The sequence below is a fragment of the Silurus meridionalis genome, chromosome 3 (assembly GCF_014805685.1).
Source record: "Silurus meridionalis isolate SWU-2019-XX chromosome 3, ASM1480568v1, whole genome shotgun sequence".
Lineage (NCBI taxonomy): Eukaryota > Metazoa > Chordata > Actinopteri > Siluriformes > Siluridae > Silurus > Silurus meridionalis.
In genome coordinates, this window is record NC_060886.1 from 25,558,481 (window position 1) to 25,580,520 (window position 22,040).

At 36.5% G+C, this 22,040-nt stretch overlaps 2 protein-coding genes across 4 annotated transcripts; one reads left to right on the forward strand and one right to left on the reverse strand.

The window, feature by feature from the left end:
* The first annotated feature begins 441 nt into the window (after positions 1–441).
* Positions 442–10,169, forward strand: pknox1.1 (pbx/knotted 1 homeobox 1.1). 3 transcript variants are annotated; one of them, XM_046845837.1, is made up of 11 exons: positions 442–509; positions 2,327–2,424; positions 3,102–3,223; positions 4,176–4,347; positions 5,282–5,452; positions 5,712–5,793; positions 6,311–6,408; positions 6,503–6,634; positions 6,718–6,794; positions 7,479–7,651; positions 8,868–10,169. In XM_046845837.1, the coding sequence occupies exons 2-11, from the start codon at positions 2,371–2,373 to the stop codon at positions 9,056–9,058; spliced, it is 1,272 nt and encodes a 423-aa protein (XP_046701793.1). In that variant the 5' UTR covers positions 442–509; positions 2,327–2,370; the 3' UTR covers positions 9,059–10,169. The 3 variants fall into 3 exon arrangements, with proteins under 3 accessions (XP_046701793.1, XP_046701791.1, XP_046701792.1); XM_046845835.1 differs by lacking the exon at positions 442–509 and adding an exon at positions 548–2,200; XM_046845836.1 differs by lacking the exon at positions 442–509 and adding an exon at positions 548–767.
* A 1,275-nt stretch (positions 10,170–11,444) lies between these two features.
* On the reverse strand, positions 11,445–20,612 carry tmprss3a (transmembrane serine protease 3a). Its single transcript, XM_046844931.1, is given in 13 exon segments — positions 11,445–11,695; positions 12,466–12,617; positions 12,948–13,090; positions 14,320–14,361; positions 14,364–14,414; positions 14,572–14,741; positions 14,991–15,156; positions 15,817–15,863; positions 17,190–17,318; positions 18,438–18,561; positions 18,654–18,788; positions 20,164–20,404; positions 20,514–20,612. Coding segments are annotated over 13 exon segments (1,515 nt in total). The 3' UTR covers positions 11,445–11,679.
* Positions 20,613–22,040: the final 1,428 nt, after the last annotated feature.

The following is a 22,040-nucleotide window of genomic DNA, read 5'->3' on the forward strand; positions in this document are numbered from 1 at the left end:
ACTTTCACCATAACGTGCCAGGTATTGGATTAAGATCTTTTCTTTATTTTTACGTTTCTGGCTGGATTTCTGCTTCATGCTCAGTGATCCTGGGATGAGGATCCAAGTCAATCTCTCTATTCAAACAACCCTGATCAGGATACAGTGTATTAACGAAAACAAGGAAGTTCATTCAAGTGATCAGACAAAAAAAGAAAAAGAAAAACACCTTAAGACACCAATGAGAAATATAACACAAAATCAAACACGATAATGAGACCCCGATTTGCTGAGAGGGTTTTACCTTCAGCGGTAATCTCCGCCCCTCCTATGAATATGCACAAGGAAGCGGCCTGCGTGCCCTCTACGCGATGACGCCTCGCACAGCAAAAATAGCCGGCGGTCTCCGCCCACCTTATGAATATTCATATACGGGTCGCCGTGCGTGCGCTTACGCGATGACGCAGGCCGGACACAGCGGATCCCGATTGCTGCAGCCGCTTGTCAGTGTGATGAAGATTGGCACTCAGGTAAGCTGTCACTCAAAACTCTCGCCTTTTTCCTCTTTACCTATCAATCAAAACAATGCGAGCGGCGCGCTGAAATGCCGCGGCCTGTGTATCTTACACGGGCTTGGGCGACGTTCTGTTTGGGTTTTTGTGGGAGTTTGATTTTTTTTGCGTTGGGAAAAAAACTAGTGTACCGCCTGTCAACCATGTAAAGGACAGAAAGTCATAAAATATGTGCTTTTTGATGAGAGAGGAGGATTTTATTTACAAGAGCCATGAGTGAGATTAAGCCCAGGCCCAGCTTTAAGAGCACACACACTCACACACACACTTTTTCTCGATATACAGCGCGTGGAATTGATTTTTTAAAAATGATTTCTGATCATTATATAATTAATTTTATTATTATTACTACTACTGCAGCGTTCAGATGTCCATCTAGTAGTGTCATTAATTATACTTGTATCATGATTTGACTTTATGATGTTATAATAATATTTATAATTAAACACTACTCTTGTGATCGATGTTAGTAGTATTTTATTAAACACACTTTGTACGCACTGAATTACAGCATTCCTATATAATTAGCGGGTTAGCTAACTTAGCCTTGTTAGCAAGTTGTAGCAAAATAGAAGCTAATTAGCATCTGCGAGCTAGCCTTTCTTTATTTTGGGGGGACATTTTATGGCGTGTAAATGAAAAATAAAACTGCTGGATACATACAAAACTATATTATTGTGATTTTTGAATGCATGAAACAAAGCGAATTTAAATGGAGTTTTATGTGTAACGCTAGCGCGCTAGCGGAGATGTAGGCCAGGCTAGTTTATAGTGCGGTGTAATGGGCGCACCTTTTTGTGTTTTTTTTGTGGATTTTTGCAAAATTCAGACTGTGTTGAAAATAGTTACGTTTGAAGTTCTGGATTTGAAAACACAAAAAAACAACAAAAAGAAACTATTTCATTAAGCTTTCATTAAGGCCTGGTTGGTTTCTAAGGTACAATGCTAGCGCTTCTGCTAATGTGGCTCTGCGTGGTGGAAAAGTCACTCCGTCTGTCATCATTTAATAATTGGGTTGAAATGCTTTAACACTGCAACATGGGTAGAAAAAGAAGAAATACACCAAGATTTGCTAAACAAAAAACTAACTTTAAAACGTTCCCCGACAACACAATTGTCATTCAATATTTGTATTGCTGTTTCCCCCCGAACAGATTTACTGTCTGTACAGTTCCATGACTGCAGCTGAAGAAGCACAACGAAACTCAAAACTACTATAAGTGGAAATAAATTTGACAGAAAGCCTAAAACACAAAGTTTTGGAAGCATTAAAGCATGTCTAAGTGTATTTGTTGACAAAAAATGAAATTCCCTCTCAACAAATTTGAAGTTTTCTCAATTGTGATTTTTTTTTGTGGCAGTGACTGTATCATAAAATCAGCCAAAAAATGTAGTCAAGTTTAAAATTCCTGATCCTGGATTACATGTGCCTGGGTCATTCAACGTTTTTCCTTTTCTAACACATCTATTTTGACTCAAAAACTTGTCTGTAAGCCAGCAATCCACTGAACCACTGATCCACTGATTTCAAATCCCAAGATCACTAAACTGTCACTGTTGGTCCCCTCAGAAAGGCTCTTTAACACCAACTGCTCAGTTGTATAAATAAGATAAAAGAAGTGTCTGCCAAATGGCATCAATTTTAAATGGTATGGTGCAAGGGTGGAGCAAAGAGAGTAACATTGTGTACTACAGTGTATACCTACAATTTAAAATGTTATAAAAGTCATAATAATGATAATACTGATATGCATTTGTTTGCTAACACCTTTCAGCCTGCCCATATAATGCTCCAGTGTTGGCATCGGTTACAGTGAACATGATGGCAGGCCAGCCTGTGTCAATGCACAAATACGAGGAGCGAGTTCAACAGGTGAGTCAGACGTGTTTACGGTCAGAAGCGATGTTCACATGAAGATTCTTGTCCGACCCTTTTTATTTGACTTGAGTACAACAAAGCACAATGATGCTTGAGCTTTCGAACTTTTTTTTAACACAGTCAGCAAGAACAAATCGTGAAATTTTCGCTGAAATCTACAAGTTTTTTAAAAGTTACAATAGTTACATGCATTGGGGGAAAAAATAAAAAATTTAAGTGTTAACTCTTGGTTTTTTCCTCTTTTTTCAGTAGTTTTTTTTTATAACAGCAGTTTTAACAATTTTAACATTTAATCACAAGTTATATCAGTGCATGCCTTCTAATAGATTATTGTATAGTAACTCACATTGGGAGGGATTTAAAGCGTGTGCAATTTTTTGATGTGGTAGAGATTTCTGAGAAGAGTTTTGTGGAAGGAGTCTCCAATTTAGTTTCCGAATTGTTTTCAGAATGAAGGGTTTTGCCGTAATATTTTGTTCATTTAAGAAAGAGAAATTAAGAGACTGCAACAGTATTTTTGGGTTGATAGTATCTGAGCACATCTCACCACCCTGTTGTTGACTAATTTCCCTTAGCAGCATGGCCCCAAATGATTTATTCCTCACAAAGAACACACTGAACCATTTTGAACAATGTCCAGGATTTACAGTAACTTGTGGTTTACATTGTAGGGGGTCGAGCAGACAGAAAATGACCCAGAAAAGAGTTTTGCAGACACCGGAATGGGGAGAACCTGCAGCAATGCTCTTGCTGCGTCCAATCGCATGGATGCAGATAAAGCTTCCATATACAGGTAAGAGTAAGGAGGTCTGCATATGCTACAGGTACTAAGTTGCACTTACTGATTCATAATACTCCTAATAAATGTATTTCCTGCAGGTTCTTCTTTTTATTCAATTTATTTTATTTTGTTTTAATACAGCATTTACAAAATAAACAAAAATAAACAGTCTAGTGCAACATGGCTTGTAAAGATAAAGCATAGACTGATCTGTACTACAAACAGACAAGGGATTTTTTTAATTTATTTTTTTACATGATCAATGTGAAGCATCTCACAGCTCTCTTTTCTTTAAAAATAGATGTTACTGACAAATGTACATGTTTATTCACACGTTTACAGCAATTCATACATTGGTGTATAGATTGTTTCCTTGATTATGCAGAGATATTTGGCATGACTTAGAGCAGGTCTGAGTTTCTCAAATGCATCACAGCAAACTAATACACTGTATGGCCAAAAATATGTCCACACTCGAACTTTTTACCCACTTGTGCTGTTTAAAATATAAAACAATTTCAAATCATTGACAATAATTTGGAGTTGAGCCTCTTTTAAACACTTTCCAATACATTCTGAAATGTGGGTATTTGAGCTCAGAACATTAGCTGCTTGAATACTTTTGACCATGTGACAGCCCATGAAACTCTCAAGTTAAAATCATGCAAACCTAACCTCCACAATGATGGAACTGTACTGAATGGACATTCGGTGTCACCCAGATGAGAATAGGTTCCCCTTTGAGTTTGGTTCCTCTCAAAGCTTCTTCCTAATTCCACCTCAGGGAGATTTCCGTTCACTGTCAATATTTCTTAATGTAACACACACATTATCTATTATAATTGAGTAGGGCTGTGAATATTCAGCTAGAAAATCAGCCCCTATTTTCTTTATGCTGAAACCAGTTGTTCCTACACATTTGTTCATCACTAATCCCCATGTGTTGTTTTCTTCTGTCCTGCAGGCACCCGCTTTTCCCTCTCCTAACCCTTCTGTTCGAGAAGTGTGAGCAGTCTACTCAGAGCTCAGATTGTGTCACGTCAGCAAGCTTTGATATCGATATCCAGAATTTTGTACGCAACCAAGAAAAGGAGGCCAAGGCTTTCTTCAGCGAAGACACTGAGCTTGACAGTTTGGTGAGAATCCCTGTAGTAAAATACACATGAAAACTGTTCATAATAATTATCATTAATATTTCATGTACACTTCATTTTAAGGAAGCAAAAGGCACAGTGTGAGCAGCACAATCAAGCACAATGTGAAATGATGCCAGCTCATAGTTAAGATCATTGGAATATTATTCGCTGTTTCAAAGTTGCCATATCGCATTATCAGAATCAGTTGTTCTGCGATTGATGTAAAATCGCGTCTACATGCAGTGAAATGCTTTTTACAACTGTCCAAAATTTAAACATTAAAAATTAATTTGGAGCAGGGAAGTCTGGAGATTTATTCCAGGTGAAAGAAATAATGAACCAACATGGCTCCCATTTTTTTTTATACTTCAACACCATGAAATCCTGTCTGGACTGTGGCTAACAAGGACCAAGTTTACCGTACAATAAGACTAAGATCTGAAGCAAACCCTCAAGCTCTGTAAGCAGAGCTGATAAAGCTGATCACTTTATTTCTTTTCATTGCGTGTCACTGGTGTATAATTTTCTAGTTTACAAAGCTAACGTGGATGAGACAGAGGGAGTCAGTGATGTAAACATGACTGAGAACATATACATTTCTGATCACCTGATCATTATCTTTACTCTGCTTGTGTTCTATATGGTGGATGTTCAGCCTGGATACATTCATGGGATAACAAAATGTGAAATTATTTTGTATTAATATATAATGACATGGTGTCCAGTTACCAGTGTGGCACTAAAACAGTTAGTAGTAATGGATACTTTTTTACTTGAGTACATGTCAGAGCTAAAAACTTTCTTTACTTTAACTTGAGTGAAAAAATGTAGTCAGTACTACAGCTTTCTACAAAAGACCTGTTGGTGGTGTAAATCTGAGAAATATTGATAACGTTGTGACACTGATGTTATAATCTTGTTCTTGCCTGATCAGATGGTGAAGGCCATTCAGGTTCTCCGGATTCACCTGCTGGAGTTGGAGAAGGTCAGCGACCTGTGTAAAGACTTCTGCAGCCGCTACATCTCCTGCCTCAGGAGCAAGATGAACAGCGAGACCCTGCTCAGTGGAGAAACCGATGGCCCTTACTCTCCCCTACACACTCCAGTAAACATATTTTCCAACCTGTAGCTGTAGTGTGATTAAAGGCTGGCTTATTTTGTGATACTTTTAGTGCAACCAACGTTATCATATTTATTACAAAGAATGAAATAAACCCATGAAACTGATGCAAAAAGTGTGTGTCAAATGTAAACCATTTCGAATATCTTCTAACAAGATATAAGTATAATTAAGCTGGAGTATAAAGTTAATCCAAAAACCAACTATGTTAAAATAATGTTGTTTTGTTTTTGTTTTTTTACAGGATTCCCAGGGCTCTGTGGTTTCTTACTCACCTATGCAACAGGGAAACCTTTCAACAATCACTCAGTCCCAAATGGTGTCAGGTACAATGTATTTGTCAGTTTTCACACCCCCGACACACACATACTGTTTGCACACATTAAGCACAGACTTACACACAGTAATAAAGCTGGCACTAATATAAGCACATCGTAAAAAGCAGTGCAAATAAAAGCCATCTGGGAGAACTGGGAAAACACTTGCATTAGGTAGCGAGTATTATCTATTTGTACTGAATTCATCTTAACATGTAGTGAGTTTTAACGCACGACTTTATAAATGATGCTGTTGCCCAGTGAGAGAAAAATAATTCTTGATAGTTCACTATTTGTTGCATACCACATTCCCTAAAAATGTCATGACGAATAGTTTTTTAAAGTAATGACAAAAGTAAATCATGTAACTCTCACATATACACACACAAAAGGCATAACATGGCTTTTCTGCTATGGAGCTATCGTCATCGAGAAGATTTGTCTCTAAATGTTGACTAGTGCTGTAAAAAATATCTGAAAATTTTCCTCCATTATTTATTTGTGTTATTTGTTGTATATGTTTAAGGAGGTGCAGTGTATCAACCGGTCACAGTAGTCACACCCCAAGGTCATGTCATGGCTCAGGCCATTTCACCGAGCAAGATACACCTTCAGAACAGCCAGGTGTGGACCTCATTTATGTTAACAGCCTACAGCTTTAAAGTAGTCCCACACAATTTCACATTGACACGCTCACCTGTTCCGCTTTTTCTCTAAGCATTTACAGCTGCAGATGAATCAGGATTTTGGTTTCTTCAGTAACGAAGACAGCTCCTCTAAAAACAAGCGTGGCGTACTCCCCAAACAGGCCACCAACGTCATGCGCTCATGGCTCTTCCAACACATTGCGGTGAGTTTGTCATCCAGATGCTGATGCTAAGTTTGTTAATATTTTTCAAGCCCTCGTTTGACAGCGGCTATTATCTCTCACAGCACCCGTATCCTACCGAAGATGAGAAGAAACAGATCGCTCATCAAACCAATCTCACTCTGCTACAGGTCAACAACTGGTATGTTACTCCGTTCCACCGGACACACGGTGTTTGTCTTTATTTCTGTCTGCATCACATTAGATTTAGAGCATACGGTCACATGAATACAATCTGGCTACCAATGTATTTATTACATCAGTGGTCACCAACCCCCGGGTCAATTGGTACCGGCCCGCACAGAAAGAATACATAACTTACATTATTTCCGTTTTATTTATTATCTTATTCTGAATTATTCTTATTATTATTCTTATTCTGTTTTATTTTGGAAAATTAACGTATTCTCTCCACCACATCTGTCTATGACTCTTGATGCATGTGAAGATGCTTGGCCTCGGTCACATGTCTTACCTCCATCTGCTACCTTCTTAAAGGGGCTGCTCTGGCCGCTAACACATAATACATTACCGCTAAATTCAAACCCCCAAGCTAGCAAAATGAACCAGAAACAACATAGTGTATTCACGTTTATTATTATATTTAGAAAATACCAGCTTTTATGCTGGTCATATCATTTTATTTTGTTGTATTAATCCACCACACCTTAAAGGCCGGTCCGTGAAAATATTATTTGACATTAAATCAGTTTGTGGCGCAAAAACATGTTTGGGGACCACTGCATTACATCATAAGTGTTTGGTTTCTACTTTCATGCCTTTTTGTTGATTTATTAAACATGAAATCTCCTCCTCTTTGCTGAAGGTTTATTAATGCACGGAGGCGGATCCTGCAACCCATGTTAGATGCCAGCTCCACAGAGATACCCAAAACCAAGAAAAAGACTCCACAGCCCCGCCCTCTACAGCGCTTTTGGCCTGATTCAATTGCTTCTTCTGTGTCCCAGCAACAGTTTCTGGAACAAAACATGGATGAAGGTATAGACCATGAATAGAATCAGTTTTAATAACCGAAACAGAAAAAAGACGCTGAAGTAGTTCCACAGTTATACAAAATGCTGTACGTGTTTTTTTAATGCACTTTTAATTGACATTTAATGTTAGCTATGCTAAAACCATAAAAGTGCGGTTGTGTCTGTCATTCTCAGACAAGGTAATATCAAAGAAGGCAGGACAATTGAAATACATCAGCACATAAATGTAGTTAAAGTAGGCATAAGTGTCTGATGAAAACAGACACACGAAGAAAACTAAAAATAGACTAGATAATAATGCAATACAAATTATTAGACATATTATAAAGCAATGTACAGTAATAAATATAGCAAGCCAAAACAGCAATAATAATAATAATACAAAGAAAGGAATGGCATGCACATCTTGTGTCTTTCTTCTTCTTCTTCTTCTTTCGGCTGCTCCCGTTTGCGGTCTCCACAGTGGATCATCCATCTCCATACTACTCTGTCCTCTCCTCTTTCAGCACAACTACCTGCATGTCTTCCCTCACCACATCCATAAACCTCCTCCTTGCTCTTCATCTTTCCTCCTTCCCAGTGGCTCCATCCTCAGCATTCTCCTACAGATATACACCATGTCCCTCCTCTGCACATGTCCAAACCATCTCTATCGGCCTCTCTCTTTGTCCCCCAAAAAACCCTCCTTCATGTGCTGTCACTCTAATAAACCCATTTTTCATCCTGTCCATCATGTGTCTATAAAACCTATATATATTCTTTGCCATCATGGAGTGCTTTACTAAGACAAGAATGATGTGGATGAATAGGTTTAGTGCAAGGCTCAGGACAATTCACTGTGAGAATGTGAAAAATATTTCTGAACCTTAGTCGTCGTCTCGATCCGTTGAACTTGAAAAAGAAAATAGTTCACTCTATTATTAGGATTTTGTGAGTTCCAAAAGGATGAGCATCGTTCCCCTTTACTCATTGTGAGATTCGTCAGTTGCGCATGTGTGAGATTTATGCGGAAGTTGCTGTGATGTGGCACGAACACTGAGTTTGCATAGATTCACACGTATTAGAGGATGCACACGCTAGCTTCGGTGGGAATCGGCAAACAGCTTTTTTTGCATCTAGAACAAAACACAACACGCATCCTCAGTGATGCATATAGATAAACGTTTTTGTGCGTTTGTAACTTCACTGCAATGTAATGTTTGCATTCTCTGTGTTTGTAGTTAACATTGTTACAGTTGGGATGAGCATGGACGGCTACCAAACTCTATCCTCAGACGGAGCTACACTCGCCATGCAGCAAGTCATGATGGGTAATCACAGCGAGGATGAAACAGACATCAGCGACGACGAGGACGACACACACCAGTCATCAGCTAACATGACTGATCTAGGCCTCAATGCCAGTAACTGAGTCTCTCTCTCTCTCTCCCTCTCCCTCTCTCTTTCTCACACACACACACACACACACACACACACACACACAAAAGACTTTATATGGCCCTGACTTTGGCAAATTGATACGCCTGCACTACAGAGAGTTATTAAAAAAAAACAACACCTCTTCATGTGTACACACACACACAGTTGATAGAGAGCATTACATTACATACAAATGTGTTTAATTTATATGGAGATGTTTGTACTGCGTAGATGTCTAGGTGAGTGCACTTTTTTTTTTTTTTTTTTTTTTATAAAGACAGCAAAAAAGATAAATATTTGAATGTCCCCAAGTTTTTGTAACTTACATTCTTTTGAACTTGTTACACAATTCTATGCATTTCTATAATAGCTCATCTGGATGGCTAATTTTTGCAAGTTTGTCCTTATGATTGTGTGACTGTAATGACTGTAATCCCCCCTCATCCTGTTGTCCTCATTCTCTCTCACAACCATGTCATGAGAGCAACAATGAGAAATGCATATTTTTATATATTAAGAACAAAAATGTTTATTTCTCTCTTTTTTTGGTTTTATTTTATTTTACGTTTTATAAGGAATATTTATGTACAAAAAACATGCTAGTTAGTTGCCCAGTTTTCAGGGCTTTGTAACATTTTATAGGAAAACACACAAAAAAAAAATAATTGAAAGGTTTTTGCATACATAAGTTAGCAACAAAACTATGCCTTACATTGTTCTTTTGTAAAATGAACTGAAGCACATGCGTTGTTGAGTAACTGATGAGTGGCTCAGTTCGTTTCAGCCGTGTTTGCTGGAAAGACGGGAATGTACATCATAGTCAGTAGTTAGTATCAGTCCTCAAGCTACATTTAGACGCGTGGTTCTCCGTTTTGCCGCACTGTACATTTTATTCCCTGTACAATTCATCGGCTAATTAACACATCATCAAAATGCCGAGTGAAGGAGAAATATGCCGATCATGCAATCTCTTGTAATGCCATAGAGAGCTGCACATCAAGATCTCCCAGGTTTACAGATACAATTATGGAACTGAAATTCCATTTATAAAACTGTCTCAAAATGTTACTAATAAAAGCATTAAAATCATGTGTTCAATCACATTAATGTGTGCCGTTTGCTTTTTAGCTGCAAAGTGAGATTTAGTGTGACAATTTTCCATTCACTTAAAAATCATAAATCCCTTAAACTAAGCATTAAAGAAAATTGTTCACCCTATTATCAGGATTTGGAAGTTTTCCACTTTCAACCACATTTTCAGTATTTGAAATGGAAGAGGCACTTCTCTAAATGTGTTGCACTGCACCGTGATGCTGCATGAGGAGCAGTTCACAAACAGAGGTAGTTAAATTAAATATTAATTATACAGTGCTTTTTATAATAAGCATGGTCAAAAAGCAGCTTTACAGAAATCTGACTGTATTGTAGATAAAAATGATTTTAATTAAAGTTTAATCCTGTTAAGCCAGAGTGGACCGTGGCAAGGAAAAATATTGGGTGACACCAGATAGTGAGAGAAAATGCTAAATCATTATTCTTTTGTAACTGGGAATTGGTGGCTCAGTGGTTAAGACATTTACTTCTGTCTGAGTTCAAACCCCACCACCACCAAGCTTCCACTGTTGGGCCTTAATCCTCAACCGCTCATCTGTTTAAATGAGTTTATTGCGAGGGCATTCTCCAAATAAAGTCAAACGGTAATCTTTAAAGCTGTGCAGAAGGGAACTTGTAGAAGCATTATTAGAGATTTTACTTTAATCTCTCAAACTTATTAACTGTTTAATGATGAAGACTTTTCTTTGTAGTTATTGTGTACATACTATTACAGTTTTGAACTGTTTGTTGAAACTGTTTATTTAACTATAAACGAGTTAAACATGCCCCAGAGGTTCCAATGACCAGTGTTCCTGTCCTTTTCTATATAAAAATGTTCTTAGTAAGGGCTAAGTTTCAATAATATTTAATTATATCCAAATATTGAATTAATAAATGGTGTATTAATGGCTAAATAAAATCAAATACTTGTGAATGCATGTATAAAGTTAACATCTGTAATTGAACAGAGTCCACTGAAATATTAGTGTGAAGTAGTTGCCTTTCATAAATGATAAACATCTCACTGTTGTCTAAAATTATAGTCTCTAGCTACCATTTCATGTGCACAATCTCAATCCCTTTCATACATTATGTATTAATTAACAAGGATTTTGTACTGCAATTTCCTCAATGCTGGGGAAGATTTATGCCCTACCACACACTAGAGGCTTAGTGAACCTTGCGGACACAATGATATTCAGTCATTAGTGTTGTTTCCGAAACAGTTTATTTCATTTGATAGAAGAATCTGAATATATATATATATAAAAAAATGCTTGCTCTTAAACATTGCAAAATTTTCACCTCAGTATTTCTGTTCGTTCAGGTCAACATTTTGAAATTCGGAAGATTTCTCTCTGTGTTCAATGTAAAGCCGTACGTGGTTATTAAAGCCTGTAGCAAATTCCAGCGCACATTCTAGCATTGATAACACTGTTTGTATTCGATCATTAGACGAGCTGCACAGGATGTAAAATCTGGACTCATTTCAGTTGTCTGAGCTGATTGGAGAAGGATTTAGTGTTTCTTCTCTCTGCAAGGAAATAATAACATTATCTATTATTATGTTAAGTACACTAGTGTTCGGTTGCAACTAATTGTTATATAGTCGATTACTATTTAAATAATAAATTATTCCTATAAATTATTCATTCTTTACTGTCAGAGCTGCTGTCAACACCTTCATACCAATAAGAATAAAACATTTAACGGCTTTTGATATATTTTGATATAATCTTACACTGAGAATAGAAATGATCCCTAAGATCATGTTGTCTCCCTTCATCCAAATGGCTTCACCTGAGTCTCCTCTCTGTTTATAAACATCAGATATGATGGGCTACATATGTTTCTATTTAGCTCCGGTTCACTAATTGGATTGGATGAGCAGTGTTCCAAAAGTGCTTCTATATAGAGTAACCGTACTGGGACTTTTCACTCTGCTCCTCTGTATTTATCGTATGAATTACCACTGCCTAGCTTGAAGCACATTATTAGACATTATCAGCTGACATGACAAATTACTTTTCTATATTTTGAGGAATTTCACTTTGAACTTTAAATCGTCAGATGAATATAAAATGGAAGAAGGGAGAAGCACTTTAAACAGGAATGTATAAGTCAGTATGAGAGCTATAAAGTGGGTGTGGCTTCTTCCGGATTGATTTCTGTTAGTGGAGTAAAAATGTACAGATCATTTGGCCATATTGTGTCTGAAATGTTACTTATGACAGATTTTTATTTCTTCATAAATAGATAGATGTAATGGATATTGATGCTTTTAATTGCTCTTGTTTAACTAACCTCCATTTGCTGATGAATCCAGGTAAGAGCTTGTGTGATGCGGTATACACCCCAGGTTTGTTTCTCTCAGCACAGCCCTGACCCCAGCTTGTTGCTCCCACCAGCTTCCACACAGATGAGTCCTCACAGGCCAGGGGACCACCACTGTCCCCCTGCAAGATATTTACCAGGGAAAAAACAGTTTAGCTAAAGAATGTAGAATATTCCCTCAATAATATTCTCCCTAATAAACATTATACTGAATTCTGAAGAATTTAACCACATATAGAGGTTTAGGTTCATTAAAGAAAAAAATTGTAAAATTGTATATTTAATATCCGATATTTGTTGGATATCAAAGTCATATCTGAATTTTTGTTGTTACTTAATATATGCAACATCAAGACGATATGCGTGCAGATTAACAAACATTAAAACAGAAACTTGTTCACAGTGTACAGAACTTTCTAGGTATTTAAGAATGCATTAGTTTCTGAAATTGCCTGGCAGGAGTCGGTTCCCCCTTCTAGGTAACCAGCGCAGATCATGCCAGGGGAGATGTAGCCTTGATAGACTTCAGGCTGACTGCATGCTTTGGCGGAGATCAGCGGGACCCTCGCAGAATGCAGAGATGAACTTGCTTCACCTGAGTATTAAGTAATCAATGCACTGCATTATAGGATGCACAGATTTGGGACTCTACTTTGCTATATCTCCTGTATATGAGCAGAACAAACTAAACAAAATCCACAATTTTGATAAATTGATAAATTTCAAATATGAAAATTTGATAAATTGATAAATTGCAAATAATTGGCTTAGAAAAGACAGAGTGAGAGGATAGGATTTATGCCAAAGCTGAAAAATCCTGAAGAGAGGTGTAGATTTAAAACACAACCATTTATTTATTTATTTTTAAAAAAATTCCATTTTGTTGTTATTAAAACTTTTCTACATATTGTGGCAAATAAAATCAGATCACTAATGTTGGTCAGTGTTTACATTGAGTTTACATGAAAGATTTCAAAGACCAGTAACATAAATAAATAGAGGTTTTTACTTGCCACATATAAATTGAAGCATCGTGATATTCCTTTTTTTTGCATATTCCTGCTTGTTAGAAATCTTTAGCATTATTATGTTTTACATTGATTACATAACTACAGACCAATGGGTTGTTTGACCACACCATCATTCAAATTTAACTATATTTTTCTATGCTGGATGATAATAACAGATGATTTCATGCATTATGTTGATCTGCTATAAAACACAATCTCATGGTCAAAGCATACTTTAAGACCTTAAACGTAACGATTTTTTGACAAAGTGCTTATGGTTTTGATGTGCCTGGGTGTCCATTATGCCTATGTAAAGATCTGTAAACAAAAGCAGACAGTCTAGCAGTTGTTTTAATGTAAGAACTTTTCAGGAGCTCATATTACCTTATTGTTATTTTTTGAGGATAATCAAATATCAGGTCCAACAGTGAATTTTCTCACATTCAAAATGTTATGCATATATATATATATATATATATATATATATATATATATATATATATATATATACAATAATTACATACGGTATAAACAATATTTTCTTGCACTGGAGATGTGTACATGTGTAAAACATACACAGCATTGTGGCATAAAAATTCTTGTAAACACTGAAGTGCAACTAAATGCATTCATTAAAAAAGATGAACCCTATATATAATTCCAGAATTTAAATATGAACATTATTCCTTTTGCAAATTTCCACACAGTGCATGTTATTGTTTGCCCATTAAGTGTTTGAATGTCTGTGTGACTTCCAACAATGTTTTCAGAAAAAAAGAAAATTATAGTTATTATACTGGGTCCATGGACTCACCTCCATCATCTGTGGCTCCCCATCCTGAAATCCAGCATATCTTCCATCCTCAAACTCCTCTCCAAAGTTTGGCAGGCAGATGGGCTCAATATAGCCTGAGAAGAGGAAGAACAACAACAACTGATAAAAACATGGAAAAGCCTTCAATAACCATTAAAATAAATCATGCACACCATGCACAGTGACACCATAAGTAAACTTTACTGTTATAACTGATATTTTACCAGACTGGTCAGTATTAATACAAATTACCATTGAAGGTAAGTGGCTGTGACAGTTTCAGCAGGGCAATGTCATAGTCCAGACCTTTTGGCCTATAGCGGCCATGATAAATAATTTTCTCCACAGCGAGATACTTAGCTCCAGTAGATGGTTGCTCTGTGAGTCCAGCGAGCACCGTCCAAAGAGGGGGGAATGCAAAACTGAGATAGACAAAACAAGACAAAAATATTCTCAGAAAAAGGTGTGTAGATAAAAGGCTATAGTAAAAGTCAAATAATTTTCTTTCAGAAAGAACAATTTAGATGTAGGCATAGCAATTTATTTCTACACTAATCATAGTTTCAGTTAAAAGTCCTCACAAGGATAGCAAAGTGTGTGTGTGTGTGTGTGTGTGTGTGTGTGTGTGTGTGTGTGTGTGTGTGTGTGTGTGTGTGTGCATGCACACTTACCCATACACACAGTGTGCAGCTGTTAATATCCACCGAGCTCCTATAATAGATCCTCCACACAGGTGCTCATTCTGGAATTGAAGACTCACTTGCCACGGAAACTGACCTTCTTGAGACAGATTTCCCCCAACTATACGTGCACTGTACTGAGGCCGGGAGCCACACTCTACACACACACACACACACACACACACACACACACACACTCAAAGTAACTAATGTTTATTCAAATTTTTACAACTATTTTGTGTGTGTGTGTGTGTGTGTGTGTGTGTGTGTGTGTGTGTGTGTGTGTGTGTGTGTGTGAGGGAGAAAGAGAGAGAGAGAGCGATCTATCATGCACATAACTTTTTGTTTCCTGTTGTTCACTTTAGTATTTTACATTTTTCCAAATGTTCTACAAGAAACGTGTATCCTTAAACTGGATCCTTAGCATTAAGCTGATTTTGGACTTATTTAAAAATAATTTTTTAAAATAATTTTTTTACATGTTTTGTTAAACTTTGTAGTGACAGCCTCTGTTGTCACAGGTTTTCCATAATTAAAAATTAAGATGATATCCCACTGTGACTGTCATATATTGCAAGGTTAACATAGTCTACAGGATCCTTTAGGTTTCTTGATAGTTCCCATGAAATTGTGTTATTAAATATAACACTCCTACATAATATAAAAAACAAACAAACAAAAAATTATATATATATATATATATATATATATATATATATATATATATATATATATATATATATATATATAGAGAGAGAGAGAGAGAGAGAGAGAGAGAGAGAGAGAGAGAGAGAGAGAGATAGATGTATATACACACCCAAGCATCTTAAAGTTATGATTTTGCCTGATGTACATTCAGTTTTACTAAAAAAAGAAAGAAAAGGGTCAATTTACAATTTATAAAATAAAATAATAAATAGTAACTACAAATTACCTAGTAACTACAGTAAAACAAATAGTGTAAATATGTAGAATAGTAGAATATGTATATATCCTTCTAAAATTAAATGATGAAGAAACATGAAGGGATGTGATGTTTAAGAAAATAATCAAAGTCTGACTGGTGTCATGTGGCCCTGATAAATTATTATTATACTGCAGATTTTCTGTAGCCAACAAATAGCTGGTTTTCAAAAACATTATTTATTAAAGAATGATGTAATATCCTGTTTATATTTACATTCCATGTTGTGAAATGTCCATAAAACAAGTTATATCAGGCACAAGTAGCTGCTTCCTCATAAACTAATGCTTTAATGATTAGTCTTATAATTCATTGATTATTTATGGCACATCCACTAGACCTGTCTCTATGAATGATCTGCTAACATACTGTTGAATTAAAAAAGAAGCATTATAAGCACATCAATGCACTGTATTTACATTTATATTAATAGCATTTGGCAGACGCTCTTTTTCAGATCTATGTGCAGTTATTTTATTTATAAAACTGAGATGTTGCATTATAATGGCCTTGCCAGGTTAAACAACCTTGACTTGAATTAATGCTGTTGCTTGAAAAAACTAAGCAAGGTTGTGCACAAACCTTTGGTCTGACGTGCATGACTGTCTGCCTGTGTGTTTCTGTGTAGTGATGGAAAGCTGCCAAAATGCATTTTTTATATGGAGGGAAAGTGCTGCGTTTTAAATTACACATGAAGAAATGTGAGCCCACAGAAAGCAAAGACCATTTAACTCTTTAAAGCGTAGTTGATAGGAACCTCTCTGAATGGTACTAAAGTAGTGTTTATAGTCTAACGCTAATTATGGCTCATTTGTTCTCTTTTTATCTTTATACACAGTTTGGTGTAAGTATCCACCCTTCCCCCTTGAACCTCTTTTCTTGTATTTTGTTGTGTTAGAAAATGAAAATGAAAGTCCAATCAAATTTGACTGGATCATAAAACTACACAAAATATTTCACAATGTTGAATTTGGGAAAATCAGTATAGTTTGTTAAATTCTTTCTAGTTAAATTCAGTTTAGTTATTTAAAGGTTGTTCAAGGGGGATGAAGACTTAAACAACTCTTAAGCAACTTCTCTTAGTATTTTGTGAGTTGTACAATTCCTGGATATGGTCTGAATTCTAAATCTGCTGTGAAAAGTGTTAGTCAGTCACTCAAATGATCCCAGTCTGTTCATTGCCTCATATATAAAAATATATTGTACTCATAAAAACTGTTTCACACCTCAGAGTGGTTATGTTGTGTATTTTGATCGGATGCAGGGGATTCAGCTGGCTTGGGATGATAGACACTAGATTGTCCTGAAGGTCTTGTTCAATCGAGGTGAGAAGAAGGGAACCAGACTCCACATAACTACAAGAGGCAAGAATAATAGGTAACACAACAGGTGTAAAAATCTTGTAAAAATATAGTTTATTAGTAAAAACATACTAAAGATAAGCAAAACCAATTGAATCGTTTATAAGTTTCTTTTGGTGTAAATTCAGTGCTATAAAAAATAAGACCAGAGTTCTCTTTAGAGATTTCACAGCTATATAAATGTCTATAAGGAAAGTGTGACATCTTATTTGCAGTTGTGCATCCACCTTGAGTATCAGAGTGATATATCATATAAGGATTATCCACAGATAAATTCAGGTGTAAATGTATTGAACACATGCACATTATGCAGACTTTCAATTTCAAGAGATCTGATATGTATTTCAGATGGACATTACTTATGTGTATAGAAACACATACATGTATCTCCAAACCGCATATGAGTGAAACACTCCCAAAATATTACAAGCTAATAAAAACTGTATATATCCATCATCCACACTAAAAAAAAAAAACCAATGAAAAAAGCTTCTAGTTGATGAATGGCCTATTGGTCTCTTTTGGAAATTTGGAAAATGGTATTACAAATATTTTCTGTGAAACTATAAAGCATGTATTAGTTCCATAACATTAATGGAAAGAAATATCAATATTGCAAGTTTGCATGAATGTTAACATTTAAATACAAGTCTATAAATGCAATGTAAAATCAAGATTCAATCCAAATACAAGAAGCATAAAATAACCAGGTAAAAACAGGGTCTAAAGGGTCAGCATAAATGTCTTACCTATATCTTTTTGTCAATTTGGACAGATTTGCAGGGATAAAGTAATTGATCAAGCTTCCAATAGTGTCTTAGAGTCAGAGAGAGGAAAGTGGTAGCACTCATTAGGCTTTTGAGAGCTCATGTATGAGCCAGTGGGTAGTTAGACCATTCTTTAGAGTGTTTAGCTGCTCTGTAATGTTGTATCAGCTCGGACAAGTTCTGTCTTAAAGAAAGCCCATGCTAGACTGTGTTATTGTGTAATAGACGCGCGCTAACCAATAGGTGGGAATTTGAAAATCCAGAGGAAGCTTCATTTCTAACCTCCCCAGCCACAACAATGTAACCCCAGATCTCACTTACAGCTTTTCTCGTACTGCAGTTTTACCTGGAGTATCCCAGCTGTTTGCAGGCAGAGAAGCCCAGATCAGAGTCCCATGTTTCAGAACACACAGTGCTCCAGACTCCTCCACTTAACACCTGCAGCACTGAACGCTTTCCACTCACACGCACTACCCAACAGAGAAGGAATGTTTACCATGGCTATTACCATTCAACATTTTCTATTCCTGTTTTGCTTCAGAAATGCTTATAGATTAGTCACCGAGAGCAGCATTGTACGCACCACAGCTGAGCTCGTCCTCGCCATGTTCACAGTCTATATGTCCATCACACTGTGCTGAGATGCTGACACAGTGAGATGAGCTGCACCGGAACTTCCCTCTACAGCTTAGACCCACTGAGACATGAGAAAAATGTGGAGATAGGGGACATATTAGACAATATTACATATTATATTTCACCTGAATACCGAATACTAAGCACTACTGCTATATTTAGAAACACTGGCCTTGGGCTCATCCCAGGAATCTTTTTCTGAATATAGCTAGGATGACTATTTACATAAATGAATGGATGCAATACTGTGAGTAATAATATGGATCCACTTTTACATGACACAATGAATGTGTAATAATCTCATGTAGAATTAAGCTATTGCATTATTTACTGGCATCCATACATCACTAGTCAGACGATACAGATATCTGAGACCACAGGATTGAATCAGCCTATTCAACCATAGTTCCGGTCATCTCAAAGTTTTTGATCCGTGGCCATCAGGTTGTGCAATATAATCATAGCTGTTAATTATTTACAACAGCCACAGCCAGTAGGTGCTACTGGACAGGCCAAGGAGTCACACACTCACCTCCCAGACCAATGGCAAAGATAAGGGTAACAATGAGCAACACACAGACTCCAATTAAAAGTTCCATTCTTCGTGCAAATAAACGACTTCTGAGTGTTTTGTCTTCTGCTTGATCACCTTTGAGGGGTGGAGATTAGAAAGGGTAGAGATCATGAGCATACTACTGTGAGCATATATACATTTGGCATTACAGTTCTCCTGCACTCTTTAAATAAAATAAAAAAACCTGTTATTTGGCCATGTATAACAGTGTTTTTCTATCAGAGGATGTTCCAACACAAAAATTCCTTTAGTCAGCAAATGTCCCTTATATCTCTGTAATGTAAATGTATACTTTAAAGAGTTTCAAAGAGGGCAGAAATACCAGAGCAACTGAAAGAAACAAGGACTGAATAAGGATTGGACTCCGGTGACCAAAAGGTGTGATTTTATTATTGTTTTTTTTTATAACCATGTTTTTTTAGAGGTTTGAAAGATGTTTTCATATCTGCTACATATATCTGCTATATGCTACAGTATATTCACACATGCATTGATACAAATACAAAGTCTACAATATGAGTATCTTCTACTGATAACTTTTATCAGTATGTGGTAAAACTGGTAGTTAATAATGCAAAAAGTTGCTCCATATTTGCATAAAATGATTGATCTCTGGTTGTTTTGCTGATGTGAGTAGTTGTGTATGTAAAAAATAGCTTTCAAAAAAGAAGTAAGGGAAGCAAGCTAATGGTATGAGAAATGTCATTTCTTTGTGTTCTTAATATTTTGGTGTCCATATGAGTAAATAAGTAAATAAGGATATAAAAAATGAAACGAATTTGAACTGCCCTGTGTTTGTCCCATGATATTTAATGTTTTCAACAATCAATGAAAATACTTGGTTCCTTTTGCTTTTACTTACCTGACAGAAATGGTTGGACTTTAGTAACAGGCATTCCTGAACTTGGACATTGGACTTGGACATTGTTGGAAGGTTCTGTCTGCTCTGCACTCTCAGAGCCTGGGTTATCGATGATGTTTTCTTCATTTTGGCTCTCAAGTGGAGGAGTGGAAGCAGAAAGATCATGATCTCCAACAGATAGATGATCTCCAACAGATACCACCTCTAATTTAGCATTTTCCATTTCTTGAATCTTGCCAACCTGTTAAAAGAATCAGTATTTTATGGCATGGCTATTGATGGAGGGATGGACTTAGATATGTAACCGTCAGAGTGTACATAAGAATAGTTATGATCGACCAGACTCTCACGTGTTCGTGTGAGACTCCAGTCTCTCCTCCACCTGTTAGTGGAGCCTCTAGAACCTCATCCTCAAGCTCGATTCTGACATCCACCTCTGGGTCAGCCATTAACGTTTTCACATAGCTTTTCACAAAGCCATTAGGACTAAATGTGAAAGAAGATGGTAAAGAAAATTTTATGTTAACAGACACACAATGACAAAGAACTGCCAGATAAAAGAACAAAAAAATATTGTTATATTTCTGCTTTTAAGTCATACATATATACAAATATTTTATTATTTCTGCTTTTAAATCATAAATTATCTTTGCACAAAGAAATATATATTGGGTTTGTCAGAATTGTATCATGCATACTGGGATATGAGATGTCATAGCACTGGTTACATTTGGGAAAAAGAACGTAGTGCAAAGTAATATCTTAGCAAATAAGAATTTTAAATAAGGGCAAATGTGTACAATATTTGTATATTATAAAATGATCATAAAGCATATATTGTATAACATATTTAACATTATACTGTGACTATTATCAGATTTTCTTAGATATGAGAATGAGCTGGCAGTAGAACAGGACCATTTAGGCTATTTTCATGAGGGTTTTATTTTTTTGCCACCGATGACAACAGAACTATTTTAAGATCCTTAGTCTTACTTACCCCGAAAATGTTATAGTATCCTCATGCTTTGTTCATCCACATGTTCAAGCACTACTCTGTGTCTTTCCCAATAACTAGACATATCTTTCTCTCTCTCGCTCTCTCGTGCTCTCGTTCTCACTCTCTCTCTCTTTCTCTCTCTCTCTCTCTCTCTCTATTTCAAAGGGATAGGGGGATACCTGAGCAGGTGAGGACTGAGAAGTTGTGTCGCTCTGAGTAGAGATCAGATGACCTCATCATCTCACTGGATACATAATCAGGTTACAGAGGGACATGCATACCTTAAAAGGCACTGGGATGCTTCGACAGGAAAAATAAGCAAAAAAAAAAAAGAATCCAGCCCATCTTTAGTCTGTATCCTTTATCGAAAAATAGATTAGATAGATAGAAACAGTTTAGTACCAAAAATTTCTGAAAATGTGGGGATGTGGAAATGTGCAGGAGGAATGAAAGTAAATACAGTGAGGAAAATAAGTATTTGAACACCCAGCTATTTTGCAAGTTCTCCCACTTAGAAATCATGGAGGGGTCTGAAATTGTCATCGTAGGTGCATGTCCACTGTGAGAGACATAATCTAAAAAATCACAATGTATGATTTTTTAACTATTTATTTGTATAATACAGCTGCAAATAAGTATTTGAACACCTGAGAAAGTCAATGTTAATATTTGGTACAGTAGCCTTTGTTTGCAATTACAGAGTTCAAACGCACACACTGCAGGAGGGATTTTGGCCCACTCCTCCACACAGATCTTCTCTAGATCAGTCAGGTTTCTGGCCTGTCGCTGATAAACACGGAGTTCGAGCTCCCTCCAAAGATTCTCTATTGGGTTTAGGTCTGGAGACTGGCTAGGCCATGCCAGAACCCTGAAATGC

Coding starts and splice junctions, on each gene's coding strand:
- pknox1.1 (XM_046845835.1), top strand. Junction 2,425..3,101: donor ACGAGGAGCGAGTTCAACAG/GTGAGTCAGACG, acceptor TTTACATTGTAG/GGGGTCGAGCAGACAGAAAA. Junction 6,795..7,478: donor CTGCTACAGGTCAACAACTG/GTATGTTACTCC, acceptor TCTTTGCTGAAG/GTTTATTAATGCACGGAGGC.